Source organism: Alosa pseudoharengus, unplaced genomic scaffold, assembly GCF_046254945.1.
Source record: "Alosa pseudoharengus isolate Yale_2024_CS ecotype anadromous, Long Island Sound unplaced genomic scaffold, YU_APseudo_1.1 YU_APseudo_1.1_scf_1, whole genome shotgun sequence".
NCBI lineage: Eukaryota > Metazoa > Chordata > Actinopteri > Clupeiformes > Clupeidae > Alosa > Alosa pseudoharengus.
The window spans coordinates 38180356-38193484 of NW_027468564.1; the positions used below are offsets into that span (position 1 = coordinate 38180356).

The 13129-nt window shown below is 44.1% G+C and overlaps 1 protein-coding gene across 1 annotated transcript; it reads right to left on the reverse strand.

Annotated features, from left to right (window-relative positions):
* Positions 1 to 568: 568 nt before the first annotated feature.
* Positions 569 to 10835, reverse strand: mdh1aa (malate dehydrogenase 1Aa, NAD (soluble)). Its single transcript, XM_076289067.1, has 9 exons — positions 10726 to 10835; positions 9870 to 9968; positions 9526 to 9622; positions 7350 to 7525; positions 5606 to 5728; positions 4828 to 5004; positions 3737 to 3850; positions 1422 to 1511; positions 569 to 864 (listed from the first exon to the last, which is right to left on the reverse strand). Exons 1-9 carry the CDS (start codon positions 10726 to 10728, stop codon positions 742 to 744), a joined length of 1002 nt encoding a protein of 333 aa, XP_076145182.1. The 5' UTR covers positions 10729 to 10835; the 3' UTR covers positions 569 to 741.
* Between the last annotated feature and the right edge of the window lie 2294 nt (positions 10836 to 13129).

The window sequence follows — 13129 nt, forward strand, 5'->3', positions numbered from 1 at the left end:
TCTGCTCAATAACCATGTGCCTTACTTTAACTATGTATAATATCAGCAGTTTTTTATAATATGTAGTATTTTTTTTTACAAGTGTGGAATAAAATGGAAAAATAAGATGGGGTTCTCATATCTTGTGTCTCTTGTGACGTATTTCCAGAGTTTGTGATTAATGTGCAAACAGTGCCTCCTACCGACAACAAAGTCAACTAGTTCAACAACAGAACGGGGAAAAAAGAAAGGGAAAACGGGGGGGGGGGGGGGGAGATAAACAACACAACAACTGAAATTGTTTTCATATTGTTTTTTTTATTATTGTTGTTGAACAACAGGTATTGTTACAGTGATCGGGACAACTATGTGCGTTCTCATCTTTCAAAGGGACATTCCCTATTGTTGTGTCGCCCGATCGAATCCTGCAGGAGTTGGAGTTTTTTGTTTTGTGTCTTACAGATCTTAAATGTTACGTTTGTTGTCTGGTAAGTGAAATACACACAAAAACAAATACATGGAGAGAGATGAAGGAATACCATCCCTCAGCTCTACACAGACACACTCATCCACACACATACAGTTGATCCACACACATACAGTTGATCTCTCTCACACACACACACAAACATGTGTGTACACACGTACAAACACACACACACACACACACGGGCAGCGACATGACGTGGAGGTTCACAGCTGTGAGCGGGGAGGCTTCTGGGTGTCTACGGATCGCTGTGGGGCCGAGGTCGGCGGAGGCAGTCACACTCCCAGGAAGGCGACGGCTGTGTCGCGCTCGTCCACCAGCTCGGCAGCGGTGGCATCCATCTTGCCCTTGGAGAAGTCATTGATGGACAGGCCATCCACCACCGTCCAAGTCTTGTTCTGGACAGGGGCGTGAGTACAAATGTAAAACAGGTAAATAAATGTCACTTTATAATCTATACACACACACACACACACACACACACACACACACATCTACATTCTTTCTATGGTGTTTTAACTGATCAAGTGCCAAGTCAATCTGTGTCAAGTTAAAATCAGCCTCAGTGTAAATCAATCAATCAATGGTTCAGAGGAACTAACAATAACCTATTTAATCTAATAATGCAATATCTAACATTTAGAGTTTCGATTTTTGGAGCCCCTTAGGGGACACTGGTTTTTGATGCGCACCAGATAAAATAAAAAATAAAAACAAATATTAGGGGCTTTGCGTTTCTTGTGTTCAAGTAAAACTTTCTGGTTCACACCAAAAGTCTTTTTTTTCTTTCTTTTTTTTTTATTATGTCCCTTCAGGGACTCCATATCAATCAACTATCAACACACAAGCAAACCTAAAAGTCATTCTTCTCAAGTTAAAACAGAGCTTTTACAGTGGCCTGCTAGAACACATCGAGTTGTAGACATTGTATTTCACAGTGTAACAGCTGCTTTACCTTGATCATGACGGGGAATGAGTACATGAGGTCTTCAGGGACCCCGTAGGAGTTTCCACCAGCATAGACGCCCATGGACACCCACTCGCCCTGGAACAGGAAGACATGACGGGAGAGTTAGTCTATTTTTTTATTTATTTTTTTTACATGTATTGTGATAGGACAGTGAAGACTGACAGGAAGTGAGAGAGAGAGATGGGGTGTGTTCGGGAAATGACCCGGGTCGGCCTCGAACGTGGACCCGAAGAACTTGATGAAAGGTGAGAGTCTAATTATGGAGATTGTATTGTGGGAAAAGATGCCCCCCCCCCAAAAAAACAAAACAAAACACCACTCAGTCAGATTCTAGTCCCTTTTTGCGATCTAATAGATGGTACACGGCCGTGTTTACACCCTAGCAGACCCTCACGTGCACGCGGACACTAAAAACACAGACAAAATATAACGTTGGTCTAACAGATATAAACCGCTTCCTACATGAACACACCCACCTAAACAGAGCACCAAAAATGTAATTATAACGAGACAGTGGGTATCTTAAAGAGTGAGCTTTTTTATTTTTATATATTTTATTTTATAAGTATATTTTTGGGGGCTTTTTTTGCCTTTATTTGGATAGGACAGAAGAGGTCCCCGAAGAGTGAGCTTTTTTAAACAACACAAAAAGTCCATCGAAGTGACACTCCGTGACATTTCCCCTCCCCCGACTCGCCAGTGCTGCATATACTAGTAAGCAGAGTGCTCTACAACAACACAGGGTTTATAAAAGGATCAAGATAATCTGCAGCTTTATACAAGTCGCTCATGTTGATGGTCAAGCAATAGAGTTGGAGTCCCGGCTGGATCAGTTGTGATGTCAAACCAGCTACAAGTGATAACAATGGATGAAGAGTGCACTTAGATATGATGGACACCTGTTAAGCTTGAGTTTTCCCCTCATAGCTTTAAGCCACTATGGTCATCTGCGGTTATATTTTTATTTACTGTTTATTGTAGTAAATCATTTCCAATTAGTTTATTTTTCATTTTACCATCTTAATGATGCCATTTTGTAAGTCAAAAAAAACAAAACATATATAATAATAATAATAATAATAATAATAATAATAATAATAATAATATGCTAAATACACAAACTTAAATTGAGCTTACTGGCACAAGAAATGTTTTGCTGTATGCTGTAATAACAGCGAAGACATGGTCATAAGATGAGGATGTCTCAGAGTTGGCCAACAAATTTACAACTACATGCGTGATTAGGAATGTGGCTATGGCTACATGTGTGATTAGGAATGTGGCTATGGCTACATGCGTGATTAGGAATGTGGCTATGGCTACATGCGTGATTAGGAATGTGGCTATGGCTACATGCGTGATTAGGAATGTGGCTATGGCTACATGCGTGATTAGGAATGTGGCTATGGCTACATGCGTGATTAGGAATGTGGCTATGGCTACATGCGTGATTAGGAATGTGGCTATGGCTACATGCGTGATTAGGAATGTGGCTATGGCTACATGCGTGATTAGGAATGTGGCTATGGAGCTTTTGGTTTTATTTTCTGCACTCTCTGCTTGAGAACACGAGTGATGCTGCTAATGGCACTAATCCAATGACGTCTCATGTGTGAATTGCTGTTATAAAACACATCCTCCCTTTATTTCAGGACTGTCAAACAATAGTCAGTCACAGGGTCATGATGCAATATAATGGGTGCAAAACTAGAGGTCGCTCAGAAGACTTATATATTTTATGGTTTAACCCACCGCTAAAAGAGACGCCTTACCCTGATCAGAGAGGGGAAATGTCACAAGTGCATGCTGAGGTATTTGACTATGGCTATTTAAATTGTCAATGAGAGAGACTGTGTGTGAGACCGAGGAAGACAGTGTGTGTGTGTGTGTGTGTGTGTGTGTGTGTGTGTGTGTGTGTGTGTGTGTGTGTGTGTGTGTGTGTGTGTGTGAGAATGAGAGAGAGAGAGTGTGTGAGAGTGAGAGAGAGAGAGAAAGAGAGAAAGAGAGGTTTCATATTGTAATAGACAGTCATGGGAGCCATCCTACCCTGTGATGATGAGATTAAGAGTGATGATGATGAGGGAGTGACACGAGGCGATGATGTCTGTGATTTCTCTAATTTATTGTCACAAGAGCCGTACTGCCCTGTGATAAGACTAGGAGTGATTATGAGGGACTGATGCGAGACCGCGTGTGTCTGTGAGGTCTTTATAGGAGCCGTTACAGGAGCCAGCCATACTGCCCTGTGATATAAGACTACGAGTGATTATGATGAGGAAGTGGCGTCTGTGAAGTCTCACCTCGGGGGTGCCAAACCAGATGTCTCTCATGTGGTCACAGATGGCCTTGGCAGCAGACATGGCGCTGGACAGCTTCCTGGCCTTGATCACAGCGGCACCGCGCAGCTGCACCGTCTGATGGACGCAGAGAGGGTGAGAGAGGGAGGGGGGGGGGGGCGGAGAGAGAGAGAGAGAGAGAGAGAGAGAGAGAGAGAGAGAGAGAGAGAGAGAGAGAGAGAGAGAGGGAGGGATGGTGAGAAGACAAGAGGGAGGTGTAGAGACGAACGAGAGAATGACGGGGAGATAGACACATATAGAGAGAAAAAGAAAGAAAGAAAGAAAGAAAGAAAGAGAGAGAATATTGAGACACATGGAGAGAGGGAGAGGCAGGGTAGGAAGGGAACATGAGCAGAGAAGAGAAAAGGCGAGAGGGAGGTGAGAAAAGTGGCAGAGAAAAAAAAGGGTGAAAAAAGAGAGAGAGAGAAAAGACAAGAGAGAGGAAGAGAAGAATGGGGGAGAAAAAATAAAAGTGATGAACAGTGAGACCAGCATACACAGAAGGAGAAATGAGAACAGGCCTTAATCCTCAGTCTTAAAGGCGCAGTCCAAAAGAATATTGATATTTGAGCTGAACAGCCAATCAAATACACCCCTCGCATATGGATAATAAAGGATCAGGCCTGCACCTTTAAGGATTACGCATTGCTCCTATGATATCAGCATGGGCAGAGACTTTCTAATGAGGAGACACAGCACTCAAAAAATCCTCCATAGAAATGCATGGGGCTAGTTTGTAACGCCAATATGGCCGTTGTCTACACATATCACACCCTTCCTCGGCAAAACGTCGACATGTCAATACATTTAGCCAATCATGTGATGTGATGTGAATACATTGAGCCAATCATATGGTGTGTTGTGAAGACATCATGCCAATCATGTGTTGTGATCTCGCCGCTGGAGCAAGATTGGTGTCTTGAAGCCTTGCGCACGCGCATTTCTGCCGAAATGGATGCCCAATGAGTGCCCAAAAAGCGTTGCAATATGGCCGCAGAGTGGAGGGACTTGCCTAAAAGGACTTTGGCGTGGGTTTTGGGTGACAAAAGTCTTACCGAGATAAAGTCTCCCTTGAGCCAGGCGTCATCCTTGATGGCGTCGAAGGCGGCCATCTCTTTGCCGTGCACGTTGACCTTGCAGTGGTGGACGTCAGGGTACTGGGTGGAGGAGTGGTTTCCCCAGATGATGACGTTCTTCACGTTATCAGAGGACACACCGACACGGATGGCCACCTGGTGGTGTGGAAGACAACATCAGCCCTGCACCACTGGGTAGCTCATATCTCAATGAACACAGTACAGTACTTTGAAGATGGAGATGACAACTAATTGCATTAGTTCATGTATTAGTTAGTAATCATGCTATTTCATTGCTTCGTTACTGTTGCAGTCTTTGATTTCATCAATGATTGTATGCATCAATGCTTGTCTAAATGTTTAACTAACCAATATAATACTTTGATTAAGCTCATAGGAAAGATTCACACCACACACACACACACACACACACACACACACACACACACACACACACACACACACACACACACACACACACACACACACACACACACACACACACACACACACACACACACACACACACACACACACACACACACACACACACACACACACACACACACACACACACACACACACACACACACACACACACACACACACACACACACACACACACACACACACACACACACACACACACACACACACACACACACACACACACACACACACACACACACACACACACACACACACACACACACACACACACACACACACACACACACACACACACACACACACACACCTGGGAGCGGGCTCTGTTGTGGTCCAGGCGGGTGAGGCAGGAGAAGTTCTCCTTGGGGATGGAGGGAGCAGACTTGGAGGCGATGAGGCAGTTGGTGTTAGCGGGATTTCCCACGACCAGAACCTGGGGACCAACACACCAGTCACACACACACACACACACACAGTGTGAGAACAGTCCTTCTAGACTGCAGAACAGTACAAAATACAACACAGAACAAAGACATTGTCTAATGGTAAAATAATATCTGAAATATACTTTCAGATCAAAATTGATTAGGATTAGAATTACAAATACATTTTTTGACCACACATGTAGAGGGCCAGGGAAGGGGTGGTTTACTGTAAAGTGGTGGAATTATAAAAGTATGATCTAGTTTTTAAAGAATTATTGGATCAACACAAAAAATGAAAGGTGAAAAGTGGTAACCATATGATAAACATAATGAGCAAACCCTAGTTGCATGCATTTCAAGACTATTGGCTTCCCCAGGGGAGTACACGTGACAACATGAGCCTTTACTTTAACAGTCTAAACCAGAGGGAGTCGAGTCAAGGTCGTTACGACATTAAATCACGTCATGGAACTACGTCACCACAGGAATGGAGTGATTTGGATCACTTCCATCCCATATTTTGCGTATCAGGTGCTCATATCAGGTTCGGCATGTGTCTCGGGGTAGCACCCTTACAGTCACACTATGTACACAACATTTCAGAGAGACCATTCCAGAACTTTCCAGGCTGAGCCATTCCATTAGTGATTACCGCTGGAACGCCAGCCAATCAGGGGCCACACTCTGACTTACAATTCTAACTCAAGTTCCACTGATTAGGTCCTATTTTACTCACCAAAACCAAGTGCCATTCAGCAACAAATGGCAGCAATGTAGCCTACTGTACAACAAATAACTACCAAATCACAATTCAGGTTTTGATGACCTAAGGGAAGGGCAGATATTCCCCAGCTACACACAAATAATCATAAATCTACCTTTTTAATGAACTGAATCTGGTGGCAAAAGGACTTGAACATGACTTGGACATGAACAAGTTGTGAAATAATCTCAAATCATTTCACCCTAAACTTGAACAGAGTGCAGAACAGAGCTTGAACAGGCTTTACTTTCCCATATAGAGAATACAAAACCTGCTACCTGTATTTGATCGCTCCAAACTCAGACTTAAATAACTCGGAATGGTCTGGCTGACTCGTGCACTATGTATCTCTCTCCTTAGTCTGTTGTGCAGGTTACCGGAACCTCAACACATTTACATTTTCTTATCAAGTGGCAGCCAATTAAATTGCAAATGAGTGCGTATGCAGGGTAATGGATATTTGGACACAAGGTTCTTGTATCAGAGCCTAAAAGTATTGAAAACGCCTTTCTGTGTGCGCGTTTACTGGTTTTGTTGTACTATCGGCACTGTGAAGACATTGCAGTAACATGCTGTTCCCAACTGCGGTTGCACCAATGTTCTTACCCCTAAAAAAAAACTCTTGACTGTAGGTTATTATATATTTATCATGTCCTGTACATGAAAACCCAAACACTGATACCCAGCAATAGGCACTGGAACATCACATCAGCACAACACACACACACACACACACACACACACAAACACACACAGTCTCTCTCTCATTGATTGCACCCAAGCTGACTGCAGTCACACATTGCACCCTCTGCGTTTATGCCCACAGGCAGTCAGACCGTTATGCGGGCGGCTGGGCGGTCGGTCACCTTGACGGTCTTCTTGGCGTACTTGTCCAGGGCGGCGCCCTGGGTCTTGAAGATGGCCACGTTGGCCTTCAGCAGGTCCTTGCGTTCCATGCCCTCCTTCCTGGGCATGGAGCCCACCAGGATGGCGGCATCCAGGTCCTTGAAGCCCACCTCCACCTTGTCAGTTGGAATGACCTCTGGAGGGGCAGGGAGAGGGAGGAGTGGTTGGGTTTAATAATGGATGCACACGCACACACACACAAACATTGTGGATCATGGGGAAAATAGCCATATATTGTATTTTTTACATGCACACACACACACACATTTTTTAAATAAAAAAACAACACATTTGATGGATTAGTATGCCATCATTTGTGTAATGCGAGTTGCCAGTACACCGCACTCCAGAGGTGATTCAAATGATTGATTGCTGCTCTTACACGTGCCAGACTCAGACCACCAAAATCCCTCTGCATCAGAGTTGCTGAGTCACTCCCTGCAGGGGCGGCAGCCGTGATGACTGCACCGCGTGGCTGCTGCACTCCCCTGCACATGCTCCCTCCCTCACTCACCACCACCACCACCACCACCACCACCACCACCACCGCGCTGTGGCTGCCTGCACTGAATAGTCAAGTCAAAGTCACTTTTATTTATATAGCACATTTAAAAACAACAGGAGATGACCCAAAGTGCAGGTTGGGCAAAACCGTTAAAACATAGAAAGGGGCCCAGAGATACACAGGTCTGACAGTAATGTATAAAATAAGCACCGTATTTTCCGGACTATAAGTCGCACTTTTTTTCATAGTTTGGCTGGTCCTGCGACTCAGGTGCAACACATATATATTTATATATGTTTTTTTCCTCTTCATGACACATTTTTTGACTGGTGCGACTTATACTCCGGTGCGACTTATAGTCCGGAAAATACAGTAAGAAGAAAAACAACATTACATGAGTAGAATTAAGAAGTAGCGTACAACAACAAAAAAACTGACTTGACTTGACTCACCACCACAGCCCTGTGGCTGCCTGCACTGAATAATTAAAACACAGCCTCTAAAAGAGTGGGAGGATTTTTTTGGCAAGAGGCGCTACTGTTTACAAAACAAGGCCAGGAGAGAGCTGGAGGAGGCTAGAGAGGAAAACTACTGAAGTAACCACCTTGTGCCCCTTGTAAGGTCAAAGGTTGAAGTTCAGAGGGAGGATTCACTTACAGGCGTATAATCAGGGGTCAACCACCAAAGTCATACAAGGTGATCTGCCTGCAGCTATCTACCTGATAATAAAAAAAAACCTTTGTAGTGCCTTGCTGAGCAAAAATACTAGTCTAGAGCTTTTTAAAAGATAACAGCTAGTCTATCTAATGGTGAATCCAATGTTATCAGCATTGAACTTCAGCCAAGGTTCAGATGATGAAACAGACCACCCCAGTTCTCTCTTCTGTTTTCCTCTCCTCCTCTCTTCTCCACCTATCCTTTCTCTTCATCCCTCTCCTCCTCTCCACTCCTCTACACCCGCCAACTTTCTTTTCCCCCCCTTTTTTTCTTTTTTTAATTCCTCCCAGATAGACACCACCTCTTATTGTTCTTCCAGGAGCCCTTGTGATTGGCTATTTGCACTCTATATAGAACCCTGAGAGCTGTCCAATGGGGATGCAGTGAGGCGGCCACACCTCTCCCAGATTCTGGCCAGTCAGCACACACCGCGCGGTGAGTCTACAGAGCAACTGCCGCCCGCCGCATTGTTCACAAGTTCAAACACAATTTCCTGCATCGCTACCACACTCGATATAGAACGTGGTGAGAGGGGGACGGTAAAGACACACTTGCAAAGAAAAGGACCGGAAATAGAGAGAGTAAGAGAGAGAGAGAGAGAGAGAGAGAGAGAGAGAGAGAGAGAGAGAGAGAGAGAGATAGAGAGAGAAAGAAAGAAAGAGGAGAGAACAGTAGAAAGATGATGTGGCACAAAGAGATAAAAAAGACAGTAGAAAAATAAACAAGAGAGTAGAAGACAGTGTGAGAGTGTATGATTTCTATCTCTCTGTGAACATGAAGATCCCAGGGGCATGTGTTAGATTGGACAAAACAGCACAACCATATGCTGCTGCTGGTAGAGAACTGGGGCAAAGCGTGAATGTGTGTGTGTGCGCTTGTGTGTGTGTGTGTGTGTGTGTGTATGGAAGCCTCACCCCTCAGAAGCGGGAGAGCACAATCCTGCAGCTCCATGACGACCCCATCCAAAACGGGCAGCATGGGCGGGATGTCCAAAAGCACCAGGATGATTGGCTGAGAGGGAGAGGGGCGAGAGAGGGAGGGAAGGTGGAAGAATCCATCATTCTCCTGTGTTCATTCATCACACGAATTCGCCAAAAATACCACTGAACATGTTTCAATCACACTTGTTACGCAATGGCGTCCATCTTATTAAAAAATGAAAGCTGCCGGTTATTTCCAGTTGAAAAGATGCACGCTGAATCGCATCCCGCGGTCGTTTTCGTGTTACACAATAGAGTCAAGGCTGTTGCGGTCTTACCTGGTCTTTGCCGAAGACATCTCCCTTGGCGATGCTGTACAGCAGAGAGTAGGCAATCTGCCCGGCAGCGCCGGTGACCAGGACGCGGATTGGTTCGGCCTAAAGAGTCAAGGACAAACCACAAATTCATCACAGAGCTTGTCAAACTGACCTACTTAGCACCGTCAAGGGCAACGAAGCGGCAGTAATCAGACACGACCGATCAGTGCCCTTCGATTACAATGCAAAAACCCTCACTCGAGAAACCAAAACAATGACCATTCATATTAAGTTATTAGGATAAGATGCATTGGAAAGTTAAGCTGCGCCGGTTAAGCTGCTGGAGGCACTACTACTACGAGAGGCCTTAACAATGTTGCTATTTATAATGTCTCGGCTGTGAAATGATTCATGACGCAACCGAATGAATGATGCTTGAAGTGCCACGCGACAGATTGCAATTGTTTCAACAAAGTCGATAGCGAGCTTTCGCCGGTAGCAGGTGTTTTTTGGCTAGTGCGTTCGCAGGCCCTAGCAAAATATTTATATCGCGATGATTACATAATACATAATCAACATCCACGACAGACATCTGTGCCAACACGACAATGCCAGCTCGCTAACCTTGCACGTTAGCGCACCAAGTTACTAACGTTGGCGTGATACAAATAGGCCTCCAATCTCCTCTGGGTAGCGATGCATTTGATCTGCAAATTATAATTGAAAGCAATACATTCTATAATTGACCTTAAACAACTATTTGAAAGAGACTACAGCCTTGGACCTCAAATGAATGGTTGCTGAAATTCTGCACGACCTATCAAAGGATAAACCATCTCCACACTTTCTGCAGTATAACATAGTCGTTGTTCCTTACCATGTTTCCAAGCAAGTTATCCTCGTACGTCTGCAAGCTATGCTTTCCCACCACTCAGGACTCAACAGCAGGGTCACCTCTATTCTTGTAGTGAAATGTCATGCGGCAACACCAAAGCGTTTCGCGCGTGCACTGGGATATGTAGTTGATTTCTCAACGATGTTGGCTCTCCCTTACAGCCAGTTCAAGAAAAAGAACACATTCCCCATGAAGAACCGCTCTGACGTCAGCATTTTGCTCTCTGACGTCCCTCCCACTACCAAATATGGATAACTGTACTCAAAAGCCCGATTAAAGGTCGAGTTTTGAAACAGAACTGGTTTGACGCAAACCGTGCAGAAATAAATGCAAACGGTTGTTATGCGCTATAGTGGCAAGCCCACAGACTATACTAACTTATGTGTGAAAAGACTATATCCATAAATTGAGTTTGAATGTACATGAAATCACACATTCTCATGAACTGTAGGATTTCTGAATGACAGGCTATTGAACAACTTGGTCATGTCTAAATAGATAAGGGCTGTAATAGGTTATACTTCCCCTTTACTTCCCTCTCACTCTCCCTCTCCTCCCTCCCAATCTCTCTCTCTCTCTGTTGTTCACCCCCTCTCTCTTTTTCTCTCTCACACTCTACCTCGCTCCCCTTTTCTTCTCTCGTGACAGGTAAATGGAGATTAGCAGACTTAGTCTGCCAAGATCTACTCATCTACTGGCTCAGTTTGTGGAATACAAAGAAGGAGCCACTGTTGGCAAGGGATCCAAACCTGTTGGAACTAGACAGTCTTTGTGGTGTAGGACAAACAGTGGATAAAATAAAGTTGAAAGTACAAGGGTTATAGTCTCTCTCTCTCTCTCTCTCTCTCTCTCTCACACTGATCCATACGTTTGTAGGTATTACAATTGTAATTACAATTGTAAGTATTGGCATCTTTAATATCAGTGTCCCTGCACCATTTTTTCCATGAGGACACAAGTAAATGGTTAAAATGTATGTGGTGTGTTGTGTGTAAGTGAAAGCCACTGGGAGAGAGATTCCCCTCACCAGTAACTTGACAGAACAACTCCAAGCCCCACCCAAACAGAAGGAAAGAACCCATAGAATTATCAATTGACATGATTAAAACAAATGTGTTGGAAACAACACACCCTATCTGGACTTTAGATGTGTTTAAAAAAAACAACATAAGTTGTGTTGTTTTCAACACATTCATTTAAATTATGTACAATAAGCATATTCAAAGTTGACCTTGTCCAGCTACCATCCCCTTTAAACTCTCTGCAGGATCCGCGGAGCCACAAGTGGGCACCTGAACCTCATCAACAAGTTAACTCTAGCATACTGGCCACTAAAAAAACCATGATTAGAGAAAACCACCCCCGGATTCTCAACCCCTCAAGGAGAGAGAGAAAGACAAAGAGAGAGAGAGAGAGAGAGAGAGAGAGAGAGAGAGAGGAATAAACACATTTCAATGTCATAACCTAACGGACTCATAGCATAACCTAAACGGACTCATAGCATAACCTAAGGGACTCATAGCATAACCTAAACGGACTCATAGCATAACCTAAACGGACTCATAGCATAACCTAAGGGACTCATAGCATAACCTAAACGGACTCATAGCATAACCTAAACGTAAATTTGTTTATTACTTGCCGCAGCAACGAAGAGGATTGACTGTGTCCCGCATTAAGGGCTTGCGGTTTGTCTGGTTATGTTACTGATTGGATCACAAACGGCCACAGTAACGAAGAGGAGTGACTGAAGAATTTGTTGGTAGAGAACCCATCATGAGTTTGTAGGTAAGTGAGTCTGGGACGACAGACACCACTGTTGAGCTTTCTGGAAGTGTTGTGGTGTTATTCAACAGAGCACCGATGAGGGAAGGTGCCTGCTTGATAACCCCAGTGAGTGAAAAGCTCTTGAAGGCTGTTTGTTGGTGATGTTTTTGTGCCCACAAAGGTTGCTTTGTTGATGATTTTGTTTTTTATAGTGAATATTGGCTTAGTTGTTGATTGGCCGCATTGGGAAATACCCTACCTATAGCACAAGGAATTTGAAACCTCTCCCGTGTATATCTGAAATTATAGACAAATATACATTTGTATAAATATATTTTGTATTGTTTTGTAGTCAATGTTGATTAAGTTTAAGTCTGCCCCTTATCTCCCTCATCATTTGTATGAATGGACTGCTGCTTTGGGAACACAATTTGTGTGTGTGTGTGTGTGTGTGTGTGTGTGTGTGTGAGAGAGAGAGAGAGAGAGAGAGAGAGAGAGTGAGTGTGTGTGTGTGAGAGAGCTACTTTAGTCTGGGGGTGTCAAGACAGGATGAGACGAAAAGGAGAGGCAAGGTAACCTCTGCTATGAATTCACCTGCTCAATCCTACTCTACCCAGTT